The 22,348-nt window shown below is 35.2% G+C and overlaps 1 protein-coding gene across 2 annotated transcripts in view; it reads left to right on the top strand.

Moving 5' to 3' along the window:
- The window catches only part of UVRAG (UV radiation resistance associated), a 253,659-nt gene that overhangs the window by 18,049 nt on the left and 213,262 nt on the right, over positions 1 to 22,348 (top strand). The window contains exons 1-4 of one of the 2 annotated variants that reach the window (XM_072969171.1): positions 5,006 to 5,135; positions 7,182 to 7,299; positions 14,460 to 14,494; positions 19,827 to 19,988. In XM_072969171.1, the coding sequence (XP_072825272.1) occupies positions 5,073 to 5,135; positions 7,182 to 7,299; positions 14,460 to 14,494; positions 19,827 to 19,988 (378 nt within the window). In that variant the 5' untranslated portion in view covers positions 5,006 to 5,072. Of the gene's footprint in view, positions 1 to 5,005; positions 5,136 to 7,181; positions 7,300 to 14,459; positions 14,495 to 19,826; positions 19,989 to 22,348 lie in introns of those variants that run through there. The other variant, XM_006203319.4, reaches the window with a different exon arrangement.

The raw sequence follows: 22,348 nt of genomic DNA, 5'->3' as shown, positions 1-22,348 counted from the left end.
CTCCACAGCCTCTCTAGCATTTGTCATTTGTGGACTTTTGAAAGATGGCCATTCTGACTGGTGTGAGGTGATACCTCATTGTAGTTTTGATTTGCATTTCTCTGATAATTAGTGATATTGAGCATTTTTTCATGTGCTTTTTGATCATTTGTATGTCTTCCTTGAAGAATTGCTTGTTTAGGTCTTCTTCCCATTTTTGGATTGGGTTGTTTATTTTTTTCTTATTGAGTCGTATGAGCTGCTTATATATTCTGGAGATCAAGGCTTTGTCGGTTTCATCATTTGCAAAAATTTTCTCCCATTCTGTAGGGTGTCATTTTGTTTTACTTATGGTTTCCTTTTCTGTGCAGAAGCTTTTAAATTTAATTAGGTCCCATTTGTTTATTTTTGCTTTTATTTCTGTTGCTTGGGTAGACTGCCCTAGGAAGAACATTTTTTGAGATGTGTGTGAGATAATGTTTTGCCTATATTTTCTTCTAGGAGATTTATTGTATCTTGTCTTATGTTTAAGTCTTTGATTCATTTTGTGTATGGCGTAAGGGATCTTCTTTGGTCTTAACATTTCTAAAATAATAGTTCTTTAATAAATGCTCATTGAAAATATATGCTGGTTATTTTTACCTCAGATTGGCTTTTTCGTGTGTACAAACTCCAGTTCTTTAGTTAGATCATCTACTCTGAAACTGGAGAATGCCACGTTTGTATCCTCACAGTTACTAGCTTATTCTGTAAAGGAAATAACAGCAGGTGAAATAGAAGAAAAGGGGAACAAGAGAGGGAGAATGAATGAGAGACATACACGGAGAACAGTACTTGATCTGTCACTACGAAGGCCTGTTTCATAGAGCAGCACTCCCCAGAGGAATCATGGGGGGAAAGGGCAAGTTTGGATTTTCTCCCAATATTGGGGCTGAATAGGGTGGAGATTAAAACAAACAAACAAACCCGGAGTCAAAATGTATAAGAAATGTAGAAAGTTCAGAGATAATTTTGTCTTATCTTGTGGAGAAGAATGTTTGTGCTTAGTTAATGACTGAATTAAATTCTGGGACTGATTTGAACTTGGGTGAGAGCAGAGTTAATGTCAAAATGAGGGCTTTGGTTCCAAGGTTGTGTAATTTGTGCCAGAGAAAGTTCTCAATTAGGAACCGGAGCTATAAAGTATTTTATGAGAGATTAGAGTTGGTGGTTTGTATGTTTAAATCTGTAACTGACTGTTGGCACCATTTGCTTTTCTATCCGCTAGCACCAAGCGCTGGTTTTAAAGCATTTTTGTGTTCTTTCAAAACTTTTCACAGTGAGTCTTTCAGGTAGGATCAAAAGATTAGAAAAAATAGTTAACTGATTGAGAGTGCTATAATATAGAAGGGGCTTTTGTATTTTTAAAAAAGACTGACCTAATTTATCAAGCTTAAATTCTTGATTTGGTAATTCAGCATTTTTATACAGAGGAAAATTACATAACCATTACAAAAACAATTCTGTGGAATTGTGGGAAACTCATTTTCTCTCAGGTTTTCTTTTGTCGCTCCTCAAAAAGGTATACCAACGTAGCTGTAATCTGAGTTAAGCTAGGCCTTAATTCTTCCAGGCCATTTAGCCTGGTTCCAGGCTGAGAGTAAATGCCTGACCTGAGAAAGAAATCAGTTGAAAACAGGAACGGGGAAAGGCGTTCAGAACAAGTTTTACTACATTGCTAAACAATGCTACTTTTAAAATGATCTCATAATTCAGTGATTATGTACACTAGGAGTCAGCAAACTGGCCAATGGTCACTGGTTTTGTAACAACTGATAAAATAAGAAAGGTTTTTACGTGGTTAAAGGATTCTAAACAAACAAATAAAAACCCAAAGAATTTGCAGACACAGAATGTGCTGATAAGCTTAAAATACTTACTTTCTGATCCTTTTAGAACAAGTTGACCAACCTTTGATCTACATCATTCAGGGTGTACAGTAATGTTTATTTATGTGGACATTCAAAATTTCTTGCTCTTATGTTTGTGTTTCATATGAGCACTTTGTTTTTGTAATGATTATGTAATTTTCCCCTGTATGAATATACCGCAATTAAGAGTAGTTACTCAGTTTTTGTTTTTAGATCCAGTATTTGCACACGTTTCTGTGAGTTGTGGAATTGCTTGGTCAAATATTAGATGCAATTAAAAATTTGGTAATTGTTGCTAAATTGCCCTCCCTCCAAAATGGGTCATTTTATATTTTCCCAGACATTGTTTTCCTACTAGTGTCAACTCTGGCAGAGACTACAATAATCTGTTTAATCAGATAGGTCTCTTTGTTTTTTATTGCTGAGGAACAAAAAATTTAGTGGCTTAAAACAACATCATCATTTATTTTGCTCATGAATATGCAGTTTGGTTCGGCTTGGTGGGAACCATCTATGTGTCCGTTACTTGATGTCATTTCTGGCCTCTCAAAGGCTTATGTGTCTGGTATAGCTGGGCTTTCTCAGCTGGGTCTGAGGAGAAAACGTACACAGTCTTTTCCATGTGGCTGCTCGGCATCCTCACAGGAGGGTGACTGGAGTCTAAGGAAGAGCATCCTATAAAGAGGACCAGGTAATTTTATGACTTAGCTTCAGAAGTCACATGGCGTCATTTCTGCCATGGTCACAGACCTGCCCTCATTTAAGGCGGAGGGAACATAGACCCCACTTTGTAGTGGGGGAGTGGCAACATCACAGTGAAGGAGAGCATGTGGGGTGGGATGTGTTGGTGCTGCCATTCCTTGGGAACTAGGATCTACTGCAAGGTGAAATGTTTGCTTTGGTGTGCAGATCTTTAATTATGAGTATGATTATACATCTTTTCATATATTTATTGACCATTTCCATTTCTTTTTCTGTGGATGGCCTTTTTATATCCTTTGCTCCCTTTTTAATTGTACTTTAGATTATTAACTATATTATTGATTTGTAATAGCTCTTGTAGACTAAACAAATTAGACTCAGATTTGTTTGAAGGTACCTCACTGTGGTCTTGGGAGTCAAAAGGTGTGTGTGGTTTGGTAGTTTAGTTTGGTGATGGTGAGAATATATGGAGTAATTATATTTAAGAACCACAGTACTCTTGTTTTTTAAGCAAGGGGTATAGGGAAGGGAGGGTGCATGAAACCATTTCCTCCTCCTCCTTTTGGCCATCAGCCTCCCTGAATCACTCTCCAGCAGTGATGAGTAACAAGATCAAAGACACCATCTATCTCGTTGGTCATTATTATACCTCAGAAGCCAGAAAATTTTAGAAGCTGGCAAGGAAAATGTAACATTTGGGAGGAGTATAGAACCCTAATGGTGTACTTTACCACTGAAAATTGCTTTGGATTTCTTTTTGGGGGTTTTCATTTTGAAGTGTGATTTGACTTACTATCACCTAGGTTGTAGTTCAAAATTATATCAACAAAAATGGATTGACGCAACAGAAATGATCATTTTCTGAAAATGATACTTAACAAAATGAAACATTTCTTTGTACTTTGTACTTTGTACATTTAAATTAGAATGTTACTCCTCATCTGTTAACCTGGTATGGAATGAATTCTTAATAAACAGTACAATTAAGTCTTCTCCTAGTTGTAGTCTTTGACAGATTTATAGGGACTGGGCTGGTGTTTGTCATTGTAGTTCTCATTTTAGGTATGATTTGATCCAGAGACTTAAATTCTCTCTGCAGGGCTTTCTAAAAAATTATGTATGTATTTTTGAAGTATAGTTGATTTACAATATTAATTTCAGATGTACAGCATAGTTATTCAGTATTTTTACAGATTATATTCCAATAATAGTTATTACAAGCTAATATCTATAATTACCTGTGATATACAATATATCCTCCTTGCTTGTCTGTATTATACATAGTAATTTGTATCTCATAATCCCATACCTCTATCTTGCTCCACATCTCTTGACTCTGCTCTCTTACTTGCCGGTTTCATTCTTAGGTTTTGCTGTGATAGAAAGATGGCTGCCAGCATCTCTAGCCCCGTGTCCTTCCAAGTTCTAGGCTAGTAGGGAAAAATATGGGACTATCAACAATTTAATACAACTGGGTCTTCCATGGTCCCCACTCTGTCAGGGGGATGGAATGTGCTGTTTGGCTTGGCCTGATCTGGGTCACATGAATATCCTTGGAGGTGGAGGTGGAGTTAATTCTGCAGGAAGTAAATGGATTGATAGTAGGGGAGGGAGGTTCTGCAAAGGAGTAGCTGAGGTTTGTTGTTGTGCATTTTTTTTTTAAACCAAATAGATGCTGGGCAGGACAAAACAAAAAATACCAAAACAAAACAGAAATTTTTCTTTAATCTACTGTTATGTTTTAAAGCAGCATTTCTAAGAGCATTAACAAAAAACTCCAACCATTTTAGGTTTTTTTAGAGGCACCAGTTTATAATCATACTAATGAGAAATTCTTTTTTACTTAAGCAAATGTTTCAAATGTACAGTGCATGCCAATTAAGTCTTATTTTAGAATTTATACTTGAGAGGTTTGTAAAAAAAAAAAAAGTTAAGGAATTTAAGATCATAATGGTCTTGCTCACTGCCAACATTTCAGATAACAGAGTTGTGCTCTAGTTAGCATCTATCAATCCTCAAAATCAAAGCTGAATAGGAGGTTTTAATTTTATTTGTTAGTGAATGTTTTAAAATGTTTTATATAGAATGTTTTATAGGTACTGTTTCAAAGATATTAAAGCCATGTTAATTCCAACTTAAAAATTAAAATCTTTTCAGCTTTAGTTTGGGGGATTGGTGTTTCTGGAGCTCAGTGTGGCTGCCAGAAAAAAGATACGGAAAGAGCATTTTATAATCATGAAAGCTTAGAGCACTTGAGAAAGTTTAAGGAGATTGATGGTAAAGAAGCTGCATGGAATGTTAGCTTAAAGAGTAATTTCAAAGTCTGTGTAAATTTTAATTACTTGATATTTTTACTCCTCTGAGATATTTGAGCCAATTTGGATCATAAGACAGAGTTGAAGTTAACTCTCTTTAGATGCGCCACTCAAGAGATAATCTGATGTTTACTTCTGTTTAAACAAGATCTAAAGCAGTGTGTTTATGCTAGATGGTTCCAGCAGGCCAGGAACTGCCACTATGTTGTACACTCTGGGACAGTTGAAGGTAGGTAAGTCCTGATGCATTGCTGAGACTTGTCTCCACTTTTAGTTGTTAGGTCCATTCTTAGGTTTGAAGTACTCTGTGTTCTCCTTCTATCTGGTGGGTGGGTGTCAGAATCCACTAAGGGTCCAGGTCTCTCAGGTTCATTGCAAGGCCCTAGGTCATACTAAGACCTTCTTGACTGGGTCAGTTCACTGGAGATTTATTAGTCCAATCAAAAACATCTGTTGTGTGCCTGCTGTTGCTAGGTATTCATCTAGATGCTGGAGATACAACAGTAAATAAAGTCTCTTTCCTTATGGAACTTACATTCTAGTTGGGGAAGATAGGTAAATACCTGGAACTCTCCATAATTCCATGTTAGGTATAATTACACGTTGTTTTGGTCAAGTATCGATTTTCTGGGGAACTGAGAACCAGAGAGGATCCTATAGGTCACTTGATTTCTTTAACATTTCCTTGGATTATAGGGTAATAATTTGGGCAAAGGTGGGTGATACCATAAGAAGTGATACTATGGTACAGAGGTCAAAACCACGTAAACAAGTGTTAGAAAAGTCTTGCTTTTATCTCTGTTCCCTCCAACCTGTTCTCACACCCATAGATAATACTTTTTCTGAGTTTCTGGTTTAACCTTCTGGTGTTTCTTTTTAATTGCATGATATCTTGGGGGAACGGGAGGAAGAAAGGAGATGGGAGACTGAAGGAAGGAGGTGAATGGGTGGAAATGGAAGAGAGGAGTTCTATTTAAGTAATGCTTGTTAAATGTTGTTCTACTGGCACTTTTTGTCCCACTTTCCCTCCTGCTAACTCTGAAAAAGGCAGATCATAAGTTTTTGAAAAATAAACTTTTTATTTGGAGTAATTTTAGATTTACAAAGAAAAGTTGCAAAGATAATACAGAGAATTCCCTTCATGCAGTTTCCTCTAAGATTAACATCTTACATTACCATTTTCATTTGTCAAAACTAAAAAACAACGTTGGCTTATTATTATTAAACTTCATTTTATTACAATTTGGTATTTTAAAAAAAAGCAATGAGCAGCTTTATGATAAAATTGGAATGAATATTTTAAAGAAGAAGCCAAGACGAAGGGCACAAGAGGGCTCCCGTGCACACTTACTGCCCTTCACCTAGATTATATCCGTAATTTACCCAGAGTTGATTTCCTTTATCTGTTCTAGCTTCTGGGAGGACCTTGTATTTTAATTAAGCATGGTGTAGTGAAAATACTTACCCTAGTGCTTTTGCAATAAATAAAATAAGGGAAAAGGCAAAAAATCAATGCTCTAAATATAGTTGGTTAATTTGTGGAGGAGTTTTTGGTTTTTTTGGTAAACCTTCTTATAAAATGCCTGATATGGTCAGTTCTGTTTTATACACATCAGTGGAGGGAAGCATAGAGATAATGATACATTGGAAAGCCACCCAGGTTGAGTGTTTGTAGACTCCACTGCTGATTTTAGCATCCTAGAGCTTGGAGTCTGAAGGTGCCTTGAGGTGCTTGTGTTAACTTCCTACATAATATAAAGATCTCTCCAGCAGTATTCGTGCATCCATTACAGATTCAGTTTCTATCCAAGCCCTGCATACTGCTTTTGTAAGGCAGTCAGTTCCATTATCATTCTATTTGTCATAAAATTATTCTCTTGAGTTGAAGGATAGATCATTGTTCTGTCCACTGTAGTGACAGAGGAGTATAAAGACCTAACTGTGTCTATTAGGTATATACAGATACAAGAGATACAGGTATATATCTATGTATCTGTATAGATGTCTATATCTGTATCTACATTTGCTTGCTTTTCAAGAATATTTAATATCTTTTTATTTCATGCTGTCAAGAACCTCGTAAATGAGATAGGGCAGGAATAATTCCTGTTTGACAGAAGAGATGCTGAAGTATAAAGTGCCTGGGTTAAGGTTGCTGGCTTAATAAATAAATGACTGGGAAAACTTACTGTATTTCATTTTTGAATTGTAACTTTCAGAAAGTTTTATAGGAGGAAAAAACTGAATGCTCCTCTTTTTTTGTTATATTTTTCAGCGGCGTCTTAGACATCTCCGAAACATTGCTGCCCGGAACATTGTTAATAGAAATGGCCACCAACTCCTTGATACCTACTTCACGCTTCACTTGTGTAACACTGAAAAGATATATAAAGGTAAGAGAATCTGGACTTGCCACCCACAGGTAATTACATCTCGTTGCTCTTCTTTTGTAACATAAGTGATTCTCAGTGCCTCTTGCTGTTTTTACTTACTAGAAAGCTAAATTGTCATGCTATCTGAAAATATTTCATGAGCAGTTGTTATATATTGAAGAAACATGGCTTTTAGGTAGTTCTTTCAGATAACTGAGCCTTACATTGATTAATTTATCATTCCTATGGAATGCTAACAATTAATACTTTTATTCCAGTAGCTATCAGTTAAAATAGATTCCAGTATCCGGTACTAATTTGCTTTTCTTTAAAATGTAATTGATTCTTTTAATATTAAGGTAAAATTGAGACCTAGTTCATATCTTTTTATATCTGTATGTGTATATGAGGTCATTTTTAGAAGAATGGCATGGTTTCTTTGAATTCAGTTCTACATATTGAAATGTGGATTTTTCCATAAATAATTCTGAGAGAAGTTCAGATAGTTGATTCAAAATCGCAAGCATCTTTGAATACATACTGGACAAAAGGCACTTTGATATAATCAATTGACCTATGTTGGATAGTCTACGAGAGGAAGCATGGTATAATGACATTAATGTGTGATTTTTGGACAAAGATCATGGCTTTTTGAACCTCACTTTTCCCATTTGTCAAGTGGAGATAATGAGATCTTAAGAAATTAAGCAAGGGAGATTCTTCTGAGAATCAGCTGAGATGAGGTAATAACACTTGGTAAGATGTGATTAAAGGTCTATTTATATTAACCAAAGGAGGGATTATTTTAAAAAGAGGTACTAAGGACTTATTTGAGTTTTGTCCTGTGGCAAAGATGAAAAATTCAAATGACATTTTATCTTTTTAATTACTTTTAAAAACCATTATTAAAGCAGTAGTTGTTTAACAACTTTTTTTCTTTTTTAAATTTCAGTACCAGTATGTGTTAATTGAAAGATTCAATTAGGAATTACATAGAGTAGAAACCACCCCCACCAATGCAAATAGCATTAAAATAGTTTTAAGGGTGAAAAAAGGACTGAATTCCACCATTTTAACATAATTTTATTTCATTCTTACTGTTCATTCTAACTATTGCGTATTTTAAAAACAATTATATTAATCTGAATGATTAATGCTAGCTACTATAACAAATACCATAAATCTTAGTGACTTAACATAATAAATTTCTTGAACATTAAGTTTGGTGTAGGTGTTCTTTATCAGATACTGTCTTGGCAGCTACTCTAAGTGATGACTCAGGTATTCAGATTCCTGTTTTGGAGTGCTCCTTCTGGCAGGGTAAGAGAGAGGCATTATTTGAGGGAGACTTTTTTTTAATGGAAATAGTCCACATCAATTTCATCAGATTCCATTAGCCATGTATCAGTTGCACTGGGTTGTCATTTTTAGATGAAAAGGGAACTGAGAAATGTCTTCCTGTGTCGAGAAGGGAAATGGAACAGTTTGGTTGCTATTTGTCCCAAGAGTATAAGCATTTTTGTACATCTTAATACGTTTTGTCTGCTGCTCACTAATTAGTTTTATTACATATATTATAGCAATACATGACGATGCCAGAGTACTTTATATTTTTGATAGGTTTCTATGTCATCAGTCCTTGATTATCTTCATTAGAACTTCTGTGTTGTTGCTCCAGTGTTGTCTCTGACAATAGTAACTAACATTGAACTTGGTACGTATTTGGTAAATGGTAGCAATTATTATTAGAATTGTAATGTTAACAATCATAATAGTATCTTATAAAAAGAGAATAGTTGTGGGACTGGTTGATGATCATGATGCAAAAACTTGTCTGAGAGATGATGAAAGCAGTGATTTTTTTTTTTCTTTTGGTCTTCTTTTAGCTCAGTTTGTATCTTGAGCTTAGAAATTATTATAGACTGTTTGCTTCTTAGTGTTATCTCAATAAGATGATCACTAACACAATTAAGGAATAGCTGGTTTCAGACCATAGGAAGTCCAGTGTCTGCTACTTGTATTGAGTCTGTCACTAACTGCCAAGCCCTTTGCTACAACATTTAGTCCCTCTTGTGTGCTTTTAGTTAATTTATCTTTTAAATTAGAGGGTTGATGATTTCTAAGACTTTCTCCTGATCCAAAATGTCATGGTTGAACGCAGTCTACTCGGGTCTTCTTATTGGACCCACAGGTTTCCTTAGTGCACCTAGTTAATACCACCTTATCCTATGGGCCCATGATGACAAACATGAATGTTCGTTGCATGATCATTAATTATGTGGCCCTTGGTGTAGGATGACCATGATAGAAAGCCAGTTGGCTCTTCTCAAAACTACCTGTACTACCTGTCTAGTGGCACCAATTCTTAGTTTCAAAAGAAATTTTTTTTTATTGGAAGAATATCTGAAATGCTGATTTCTAAGATATTCTTTTATTTTAGCTGAAATCACGGCAGATCATAGAAAGTATGTGTGAGATTTTTTGATTTTTGACATTTTTTTGTTCTCTTAGGAGAGTCTGTTTTTCATGTATTTCGAATCAAACACCATTTATTACATTCCCAGGGAACAAAGCCTTGTGTTAATGAATGAGGAGCAAGGCTCCAATCCTGGTTCCCACTTAAACTTGGAATTTTTATAAAATCAAGTTTGTTCTTCAGCCATAGTTATTTCCCACTCGTGCCTGTCCTTTCCTGGGATGCCAACCAGGTGTTTTGAACCCATCAGAAGATGACCTCTGTATAATCCAATTTGATGATCTCATGCAAGTCTTGAAGTTTGAAATACCACTTGTCACTCTAATAACTTGAAAATACATTGGACGTCCCCCCTGACCTCATACCCTGTATTCAGTTGCCTGCTCTCCATCTCCATTTGGAGTCTAGTAGGTAACTTAAACTTGGTATATTCCACACTGAATTTCTGATATTCCAGCTCTAAACCACCTCCTGTATTCTTCCTTCTGTCAGAAAATGGCAACTCCATCCTTCCATTTTCTCATCCAAAAACCTTAGAATCATCTTGGGTTGTCCTCTTATATATTCCACATCCAGTCTTCCAGCAAATACTTTTGGTTCTTACTGTCAGAGTATATCTGTAATCTGCTCACTCTTACTACCTCCAAACCACTATCATATCTTACTAGAGCTATTGAAGTCGACTTCTAACAGATCTGCCTGCCCATGCACCCTCTTCAGTGTGTTCTCTCTGAGATCCTATTAAAATGACAGTGAGGTCATGTTATTTCTCTCCTCAAAACCCTCCAGCAGCTCCCCTTTTCATTCAGAGTAAAAGCTGCAGTTCTTGGTTTCCTTGGCCTTCTGTGACCTGGCTCTGACCTCTCCGAGCTCTTCTCCTTCTACTCTGGTTCACTCTGTCCCAGCCCCACTGACCTTCATGCTGTTCCTCGAATACATCATGTTTACTTTAGTTTGAAGGCCTCTGCACTGGCTGTTCTTTGGCCTGAGTGCTCCTTCCTCCTGATACCCACATGACTAATTCCTCTGCCTGCTTTATTTTTCTCCACAGTACCTCAGATCATCTTATGTACTATATGTTTAATTATTTGGTTAATACAGGTCTCTCTCCACTAGAGTGTAAGCTCTATATGGGCAGAGACTTTTAGATCATCATTGTTCACTGCATTATCCCCAGTAGTTGGAACAATGCTTGGCACAAAGTAATATTTTTCTTTTCATTTAATTTTTTGAATAACGAATGCAGTCCTTGGTTCAACATATATAAATATATTAAAGTATATATTAAAGTCTTCCTTTTGCCTGTCCTATCTCCCTAGTTTTCCACCCCGCCCTTGTCTTTCCTAAGATTCTTTTTGCAAATGCAAGTAAAAATAGTACCAAATTATATGTATATTTCTGTGCCTTGCCATTTTCACTTAATATATCTTAAATGTTTTTCCATACTGGTTTATAGAGAGCTTCTCTATTTTTTTGTTTTGTTTTGTTTTGTTTTCTGTTAGTTTTGCATTGAACAGATGTACCATGATTTATTTAACTGGCTCCTATTGGGCATTTAGCTGTATACACAGTACTGCAGTGAATAATTTTGTTGCTGTACATTATTTTGTGTGAATGCCTGTATAGCTATCGAGTAGGTCCTAAGGAGTGAGAGCACAGAGAGTGTGTCCTTGCAGTTTTGGTAAACGCTGCAAAATTGTCCTTGTTGATGTTCCCAGTTGCTGTGTACGGGGGCCCTTTTTTCCCACAGCCTCACCAATAGACTGCAATCTAACTTTTGAAATTTTGCCAGTCTGATAGGTGAAAGTTAGTTTTATAGTGTAGTTTAAGTTTGTGTTTCTTCTATTATGAGTGGGATTGAGGTACTAAAAAAATTGTTGAATAAATGGAATGCTGTATAACAGCCAAAACATGCCATCGAATCATGCTCTGCAATCTCTGATTGCTTTGTTTCTTCAGGTCTCAGAATGGGATAGAGAAACATTTGTATCTAATAGTCCCTTTCGTGGAGAACCAGTCTTGGACCATACCTTTTTGAAAATTTACTTGTCAGATAGTTTTGCTCAAATTGAATTAATACAAATTAATATAATTCTATTAATAAAAATTAATTCTATTAATTAATATTGTTAATAAAAATTAATAGAATTGTATCAATAAAAATATAGCTTATAAAGTATTTTTAATTCGCTATTTCATTTGAGCCTCAAAACGACCCTTTTATTTTCCAGGTGTCATTTTCTTTTGAAAGGTGAAGAAACTATGATCCCTAAAAATTAATTGGCTTATTTAGGGCGAGCTTATACATGGTGCACTGGAGACTGGGGCTGTTTTTTTAAATTCTAAATTCTTCTAAATTCACTGTTCTGTTTTGCACCATGCTGCTGATTTCATTTGTAATATTTTAAATGTAACAGAATGATAGACAGTGTAGGCCCACATTTAACACTCTAGAAATTACCTCAGACTTGGTGATTCCTTTCTAAATTGTATGGCTCCTTTGTGGACTCTTCATTTGAATTAGCAAGTTCATTTTGAGGGCCTAATAGAGAAGACAGATTTAGTTTCATTTATACATACAGTTAGTCAGCAAAGTTTTGGAAAAAATAATGATGCTATTCATCTTTTTAGAGCTGGAGATACTTATTTTGGGGACTTTAATTTAGACAGTTTGCAGATTAAATTGGGGAATTCTTTCTCTGAAAAGAAAAAAAAGGAATATCTTTATGTTTCTTTTTTCACTGATTTTCGAAGTATTACATACTTGCATCAAATTCAGACAGTATAAAAGTGTATTAAGTGAAAGTACCTTGCAATAAAAAAAATGACACTTTTTTAGCACTGAATCTTTTTTCCCCTAAAAACATTTTTGGTGCATATAAATCAGAATATATGCATATGCGTTAAAAACATGTATATGTTATTTATACACATACATACATATGTATATTTAGGTAGTCAATTTATGGTTGGAATTGGTTAAAATTCATTTGGGGAAAAATGAAAAGAATAATACTTAGGGTTGCCTAGTATTAAATAGGGTTGTAAATTGGTACAATATTTTTAGAGAACAATTTGGCAATATCGAGCAAATTCATTTTTCCTTTTTATTTTTTCCTTTTATCCTGCAGTTTTACTTCTAAAAGTTTATAGATTCAGGTGTCTTAGGATATATATCTTTCAAAGGCTGTTTATAACATTACTCGAAATATCCAAAATTAGCATAATGTTTGTCAGTAGAAGATTCCTTTTAAAACAATTAGAATTATGTGTTTTCTTACTTAAAAGATGATTCAAAAGAGAAAACTTAAAAAACTGCCAAGCAAAAAATAAAAGTAAGCAACCTACTCCTATCACCTAAGATAAACATTGTTAACATAATTGTAAAGGTTTGGATCCTGTCGTAAATTCTCTATTGGAACTTTTTTTTTTTCACTTAATTCATTATGACTGTCTCTCCACAAAATAGAATAATTATCCTATTTATAATTTTTTTTTAAAGGAAGACAAGGATAGGATTAATGTTGATGGTATGTTCGTCAGGAAACATTCTAACCAAAAGAGCTTGTCCATAAGAATTTTATACCCAGGTCCACTTTTCCTTTACTGCTTGACAATTCCCAAGCTTAGTCCTGCGGACTACTTTGACAAGTTCCACACTCCTCGAGTTTCATCTATACTGTTACATGCTTAATATATTTTTAAAAATTCATTATTTTAAACTCCTGTCTAAGCATAATCTGTGAAGTTGTTGATACAGTAAAAAATTTATTGCATGCCACCCTGTGCCAGGAATAGCTTAATATGCTGAGAAAACAGCACAGCTGTACAGAACAAATGCTACTGCTCTTATGAAACGTACAGTTAGGGGTTGAGTCTGTGAGACATACATTTCAATATATTAGAAAAAAATAAAGTTTGTTTTTGTATCACCTAAATCATCTCCTATACCAGTTGGATATGCATCACCCTTGGGAAATACTACCCTGTAGCAACATAAGGATACAAGGGTTCTTCTAGGCTCTGCATTGACAGAGCATCACAGAAGCGGCTTTGGCAGAGGGAATATTCAAGGGTTGTTGGGACACAGTTTCTCTTTTGATTGTATCTTCAGGTTTCATAACATTTACAACATATGTGAAAGTTTGTAGAATCATGACATTTTTAGTGCTTACAGAGGACCTTCGATTACTAGCCTAATTCTCTTAAGTTGTCTAATGAAGAAATGAGCCCAAGGAAATGAGAGTCAGGATGTTAATGACAGATGGAACTAGTGCCTAGGTTACCTGGTTGCTAGATGAGTATTCTTTTCACAGTACTACAGTGGATAATCATTGGAGACATTGGAGAAAAACAGAGCGTATAGAATCTGTTGTAGAGAATTGCAATACGTAAGGGAGAAGAAAGTCTTGAGTTTTTAAGGGCTCATAATTAGAATCTGGGGTAAAAGGAGACAGTAAGGCGAAAATCACTGAATTAAATATTAAAGGTTTTGACCTTTCTTTACTAATGTTTTTCCCTTTCAAACACTTACTTAATCACTATTTCTATTTTAATTTACTTTTTGCAGATAAAGATATGGAGAGAATAGATCCCTTGAAAATGTTTTAAGTGTTTTTTTTACTGTAACAGATGTTAAAGAAGGTATAGGATTAAGAGTTAGCTTATTTTCTTATCACTTATTGTTCTTTTTCTTCTTTTCCAGAATTTTATAGAAGTGAAGTGATTAAGAATTCCTTGGTAAGTTTGCTCTCTGACAGGTACATATGACTAAGCCTATAACTCCCGTGTCAGAAAATGCTAAGACATAAAATCAATCGAAGTTCAGTTCTGGTATTATGGCACATCTACTGTTAAATCTTACGCTCAGTTATTGCTTAAATCTTCATTGATTTGTCCATCGCTGTATCCCTAGTGCCTAGAGCATGCCTGGCACAAAATAGGTGCTTGATAAATACTTGCTGAATAAAATGGTATTTTTTTCTGTTGAAAACTTGTTTTTTCAACTCAAATTCTGTAATTCTGTCACTTCTATTTTCTCCAGAGATTTTTGACTATTTCACTTGCCAAATATAATAATAAATGACATCTTTGTTAGATATAGTTCTCAAGAATTTTATGTCTAGGGCCATGTACAGAATCCTTCCGCTTGTTTTTTGGTAGTAGCATCACTCAGAAAGTTGGAAACGTCCTACTTTTGATAATGTATATACTAGATATTTACATAGATGTCTCACTTTATTCAACCTGTTGATAAAAAGAAGAGCTTTATGGAAATGATAATATCCTTTTAACAGTCCAAGACCATTGGACTGGATTTGGCCCCTGTCCAGTTTTTCAACTTTATCTCCTAACACTTTTCCTACCTTATTCCAGGCTTACCTCATTTTTTTCAGTGCTTCAAACATGCCAAGCTTGTCTTGTTATTTGTGCCTACAACACTTGTTTCCCCACGTCTTCGTTTGACTGAAGAATCCTTTGAGGTCTGAGCTATGTCACTTCAGCCAGGCCTTCTATTATTGTTCCATCTAAATAGTTCCCTTTCCACTCTTTTTCACATCACCTTGTTTTATTTTCTTTAGAGCATTTACCACTCCTGGAAAACTCTTGTCCCTTTATTTATTATCTGTCTCCTGCCTACCAAAACATAAGTTCCATTAGAGCAGGAACCTTGCCAGTCTTGTTCACCTCTGAAACCCTAAAGTCTAGAACACTGTAGATGCTCAGTGAATATTTGTTAATTGAGTAAGTGGATATCAGTGATGTGTTTTATTTACGGAATCCTATTGCGTGTTATCTCATTTTGATCCTTAGAACAACTTGTAAGGGAGATGGGGTAGATCTTGAGAAGCTGACATTTGGACTCAGTGACTTTCACAGAGACATACTACAGGACCAGAACCCCAGTCTTGACCTTTGTCTTCAAGTCTCTAATACTCTTTCCTCTTCATCAAACTGTCCTCTAAATGTCTCTGAAATACCATAATAGATTTGGATCCTGAACCAGACAGGTTCCTGGAGCCCATCTTTGTGGAGCGCTGGTTACCATTAAAGGTCTTGTTCTACATACATTAAATGATATATAATATGACTAGCACCATGTCTGACATATAGTAGCTACTGAATATAGTTTCTCCTCCTATCCTGGCTCACCTGGAAACAGAAGTGGTCTACAGTCAGTTGAGAGCTGGGGAGGGGATGGTTTAGGGAGCAGATAGAGCAGAATGTCTTCTTGATTTGTCCCACCCTTTGTTCCATAGTCAAAACTCAATTTCTTAAATTTAATACACTCATATAACCAATGTCCAGATCAAGAAATAGAATATTTTCAGTGCCCCAGAAGTCCCATCTTACCCTTTTCAGTTACTATTACTCTCCTGACATTTAACATCATAAATTAATTTTGCCTGTTTGTGAGCTTTATATAAATGAAAAGAATACAGTATGCATTCTTTTGTGTCTGACTTCCATGTCTCAACTTCGTGTTTTAAGAGTCATTCATGTTGTGGGCTGTATTTGTAGTTTGCTCTATAGTGTGTCATTGTGCAAGTATACCAGAATTTATCCATTCTTCTGTTGATGGGAGTTTGGTTGATAGGATGTTTTAAATGACGGACTAAGCACATGTAGTGCCAATAGTGTGCCTAACTTATGAGAACTGATAATAAGAACAGCTATTTTTAAGGATGTGAATGTAGAGACAGTGACGCCTGATGACTGCCACCTGGTGGTCAAAGAGTTTAGGACCTTATTGATTTTATTAACATTTATTTCTAAAGTCAGAATCCATCTTAAAATTGAAGAAAAATGCTTGTCAGAATTGATGATAAATTGGAATATGTTACATGGTAGTAAATATAATAGAGTAAAATAAAGCAGAATAAGGGAGTATCTGGCAGGGGTGATTGCTGTTTTCCTATGGTAGTCAGAGAGCAGACACTTGAAAGAAGTGAGGGGACAAGCTATGTCTCTTGGCAAAGACTGTTCCAGGCCAAGAAGTAGGAAAGCACAAAGGTAGGCGTGTACTTGAAGTTTTCAAGGAATGGCTAAGAAGTTAATATGGCTCAGCTGGGGGAGTGGTTTGAGATTTTGCTAGGCAAGCATGACAGAGACATGGGGTAAGAGAGTTGAAGATCAGGGCAGAGGAGAAAATGACCTGGAGAGATAGCGGATGATAGTCAAGGGGTGGATAGCATGAGGATGAGATTCTGGCAGGTAACATAAAGTTAGGAGCACCTGGTAGATGAATTATTCACGCTGAAGAGAAATGACACCAGACAGAAACTTGGATCTGTACAAAGGAATAAAAAGTACTTGGGAAATAGTAAATATTGAGTAAATACAAAAGATTATTTTTTTCTTATCTTATTTTCTTTATATCATATATGACTGTTTAAAGCAAAACCTATAACTGCATAGAGGGTTTTATAATGTATGTATAGACCACACGTGTGAAAGAAATGGCACAAATGACAGAACGTGGGTAACTGGAACTATACTGTTACAAGGTTCGTCTGTTTGACATGAAGTAATTAAGGGTACATATAGTAATCCCTAGAGCAGTGATTAAAAAATTAATGCATTTCACCGTATATAACTTTTACTTTTAAAAAACCTGTAAATAAGTATTGAACTCTAATGTGCAGATTGGCTTTTTACAGTGGTAAGGATTACCAATTCTAAGGCTACTTTCTGTGTATTTTAAACTAAAAATGCATTAATTTTAACTATACAGTTAGCTGAATTTTGATAAGTGCACACACATCTGTCAAGATATATACATTTCCCGTCATTCCAGACATTTCCCTTGTGCCGAATCTTTCCCCCTACAAGAGGAAATCATTTTCACCCTAGATTAGTTTTGCCTCTTTTAGAACTTCATATAAATGGAATCATCATACAGTATGTATTTTTTAATATTCTATTTCAGATTCTTGACTTGCCTTTTCAGCTGTACTTTGCATTAATTTTTAAATCATTGCTCTAGGGATTACTATATGTACCCTTAATTACTTCATGTAAAACAGACGAACCTTGTAAGTGTGTAGTTCCAGTTACTCACCTTCTGTCATTTGTGCCATTTCTTTCACATGTGTGGTCTCTACATGTATTATAAAACCCTCTATGCAGTTATAGGTTTTGCTTTAAACAGTCATATATGACATAAAATAAGATAAGAAAAAAAGTCTTTTGTATTTACTCAGTATTTACCATTTACCAAATAACTTTTTATTCCTTTATATGGATCCAAGTTTCTGTCTGGTGTCATTTCTCTTCAGCCTGAATAATGGCTTTTAACACTTCTTGTGGTACAGGTCTGTACAGTTATTCCTAGACCTTAATGTTCATCTTCATATTTAAATGAAACTCTACCCTTATTTTGCAGGGTTGCTAAAACAACTTTGGGAGGATAGAGACTGGGGGTTATTTAAGAATGGAGTTCTATTGATTTTAGGTTGAAATTCTTGTGTGGCTTGGAATCAGTATATAACTGATTGCACAAATGTGTTTACTATGTTATCATTATGCTGTTTATTGATCATCGTTCAGTGTCCTCAGACATCTGTATCGGTTAATCAGACATTCATTCACTCATTCAGCAAATATTTATTGAGCGTATACCAGGTACTTCTCAAGCTTTTGAGGATCTTGTGGCAAACAAATCAGGCACTGTTCCTGTCTATCAGAGCTTTTATTTTAGTGGAAGGAAATCAGGCAAGAAAAACAATCAACATACAAGTGAAAAAAGATACATCAGACTTAAGTGTCATGAAACTGGAAGTCATGTCCCCTCTCCTGAAACTTCACAGCCAAACCCACAAAATACGTACACCAATATATCCCCTAAAAGAAAATCACTGCCTTAGTTCTCTTCCTACTTTGATCAGGTGAAAAAATGCTGTAAAGCTAAAAACAGTTACCCTTATATGAGGCCCTTCTGATTTATTGATTTATATAATATGAAAATTGATAATTTATTGAGATTGATTATAATTTTATATATTATTTATATTATAGTTTATTGAGATTGATTATGGTTACATTCAGCAATAAAAATACATTTAATACGAGGGAAATAAATGAAAGTAAGAAATTGATGCATTATAGTTCATATCTATTGAAATTATTAAAGCCCCTTAACATTTTTACTTTTCAGAGAATGTTTTAATTATTTGGATAATACTCTTAATGAAAAATGAAGTTCTTTCTGAGCCTAAAGTTGACCTTTTTTTTGGTTTGTTTCTTTTTTTTTAATTAATGGAGGCACTGGGGATTGAACTCAGGACCTTGTGCGTGCTGAGCATGTGTTCTACCACTGAGCTATACCCTCCCCCCAAAAACCTTTCAATCTTAACCTTAAAACCTTTCAATGGCCCCACCTCTTATCTGTAGTAAAGTACTCCTTGGCACAGAATCCTTTGTTTCTCTCTCCAGCTTTGTGTGCTGGCACTCTTGTGTTGTGTACTCCAGCAGTTGTCTTAGTTCCCTGACTATACCTTGCTGTTCCATGCCCCTGAGCCATTGTTTATGTTCCTTTTGCCTGGAATTTCTTATTTTAACCTGGTGAAATCCTTTTTGTCCTTTAAAAGTAAAATGTCATAGCCTGTGTAATGTCTCCCCCTGTTCCTTCAGAATTTGTTATTCCCTCCTGTGCTGCTGTGTAACCTTTTGAATAATTCTGTTACTGGACTTCTCAGGAAGCAATGTAATTATTTAAATAGAGGTTTGAATCCAACAATAAATTGGAGGTACTTTGAGCGCATTGTTTATATTTTTCTTCTAAATAATTGTGCATTATGTGTTGAATAAATAAATGAATTACCAAATGAAGCCATGCTATTGAGAGATTAGAATATATGCTCCTTCTAATGACTCTAATAAATAGAGAAATTAAAAAGTACCAATATCTTTCTCTTCATATTAAGTGGAGTGTCTTGGTTCACCGAAGTTTCCAGTTTAATGTATTCGTGAGTTCTTTCAGTTTTTTAAAACAAAATGATTTACAACCTAACTGAAATAACTGTAAACAAGTTACAGTTTTCCTAAGGCATGTTTTCATTTTCATCAACAGAATCCAACATGGCGGAGTCTTGACTTTGGAATAATGCCAGACCGTCTCGATACATCTGTGTCTTGTTTTGTAGTGAAGATATGGGGTGGAAAGGAGGACATCTATCAGCTGTTGATTGAATGGAAAGTCTGTTTGGATGGGTTAAAATATTTGGGTCAGCAGGTAATTTTTAGACTGCAGTTTCAAATAGTTGTCATCTCTAATAAACTGTCTAATCTTTTTTGTTGATTCTTCTGATTCTACATTCCTTATTATAAAGGATACACCTTTTATGATTATTAACTTAATTATAGAAGTTTGAGTTTTTGCCAAGTTTAAAAAATAACTGAAGAAATTTACGAAGTACCCCCTTAAGCTCCTAATTTAAGAGGATTTTCTGGGGGAAGGGGGTGAGAAAGAATACGCTTCTGTCTTATTGGATGTTCCCCACTAGGGTCTGCAAATTAAGTTAAATAAATTTTTAAAAAAATATTTATTTATACAATGTAAATAAACACTTCTCTTATGAGAAGTAGAGTTGAGTTATTCCAAGAATAAGAAGAGCTAGTGTTTATTGAGCACAGGGATGATAAATGCTGGCTTGTAATACTGCTGCTCACACACCATGGCTGATGTAGCTAACTGATCATAGCACTCTTCTGGCTGAGCTCAGAACTAGCTCCACGGTCCTTTCTCACACAGAGTACCAAGATGCAACTAGCAGTATGTCAGAACTGCATATGAAATGAAACCTATTTTTCATCCCCAGTCATGGGTAATTACCATTTAATGTTTATAGCAACCTTGTGAAGGTTGATACTATTACCCATATTTTCCTGATGGGAAAAACTGAGCCTCTGAGAATTTAGGAAGCTGAACAAGATCTCACTGGTAGGGGGAGCTAGGATTTAAATCAGGACTGGCTGACTTAAGAATTCATTCTCTTTGTGCTCTACCTCACTGGTATATACATGTAGTCTTTGGTAACCACCCATCCCACCTTGGAGTAAATACCATTTCTATTTGTGATACCTGTGGGATACTGGTAAAGGTAACCCTAACATGTTAGTCATAGCTACAGACATTAATATTTATTCAGTATATACTTTCTGGTATATTTCTCTTAAACAATTTTTCATATTTTTTTCAGATTAAAATGAAACACCAAAACTCTGCCCTTATTTTGCTTACCATACTTTATTTTATGTTCTATTATAGTGACCAGAACAATGTACGCAATAAATATTTTCCTTAACTAAATCCTAACCTGCTACACATTCTTAATCTTTTAAAATTTTATATTTGTTCCCTCTGTTTTAGGCCTGGTTTAACAAATACTTATATAAAATAATGACTTTTGGCTTAGGGTCTTTCTCCTCTCCTTTAGTACCAGATGCTTGTTGCCTTTAGCCTGGTCATGGAGCGCTCTTCACTGGGGCACATACCTTTCCATCTTCCTACATGCTGCAGTTGGCTCTCTGTGGGTAGACGATGATATTAATTACTTTGTTTATTTTTCTTCTTAAATCATCTGCGTTTTGTGGGGGATGGTGCTTCTTAACGTTAGAATTTCAGGGCTATAGGCTTGTAGGGGAGTCTTTTTTTTTTTTTTTGGCCAGAGAAGATAGCCTCATCATGCTTTTCAATTCACACATTCCTTAGGTGGTTGTCTTCTTGAAATACCCAGCTATGCTTTTGTCTAAACTTGCCCTAATTTCAGACTGTTAGCATTCTGGTGTCTCCTTAAGAGATTGGTTATGCCCGTATAACAGAAAACAAAAGAAAGAGAAAACATTTAAAAAAAAATTAGAAACTAAGTATCATTGTGGAAAGTTGAAAACCCCCTATGAAATAGGTGTAACAAGTAACGTACTACTAGAAAATCCGATATAATAAAATTACAAAATTTTAGAGGAAAGTAAGACTTAAGATGTATCAGGATGATAGCCAGAATCACTTAGGTTCATTGATTGATCTTCTGCTTTCTACCAGTATTGTTCTTAGTGTCAAGGATCCAGAGATGAGTAAGACAAGAGTCTTAGACCCAGTAAACTGATAATTGATCAATACCTGCCTAGAAAGCGATGGGACTACATGAAGGAAGTATTTAGACAAGCCTGGATAGAGTCAGGAGGGCTGACTTTTGAATGAACTTTTTTTTTTACAAGTTAGGTTTGTTGAGGTATAATTTATATACAGTAAAATTCACCCTTTTAATGTATACAGTTTACTGAGTTTGACAAATTAAGTGACCAAGTGTGAATTAAGTGACCATCTCCGCAATGAATACTTATTCAGTAATGGGTAAGTATTAAATATAAGTCTTTGTGTTGACATACGTTGTCATTTCTGTTGAGTAAATACCCAGCAATGGAGTTTCTGGGTCTAATGGTAGTGAGAAACACTGAAACTCTTTTTCCAAAGTGACCACCATTCTGCATTCCCAGGAGCAATGTATGACAGTTCCTTATCTTTGTAAGCACTTGTTACTATCAGTCCGTTTAATTTTAGCCATTCTAATGGGTTTAAATGGTATCTCATCC

This window comes from Vicugna pacos, chromosome 10 (genome assembly GCF_048564905.1).
Source record: "Vicugna pacos chromosome 10, VicPac4, whole genome shotgun sequence".
Taxonomy (NCBI): Eukaryota; Metazoa; Chordata; class Mammalia; order Artiodactyla; family Camelidae; genus Vicugna; species Vicugna pacos.
Note: the sequence above shows the minus strand (reverse complement) of the source record. Positions and strands in the feature narration are given on the sequence as shown.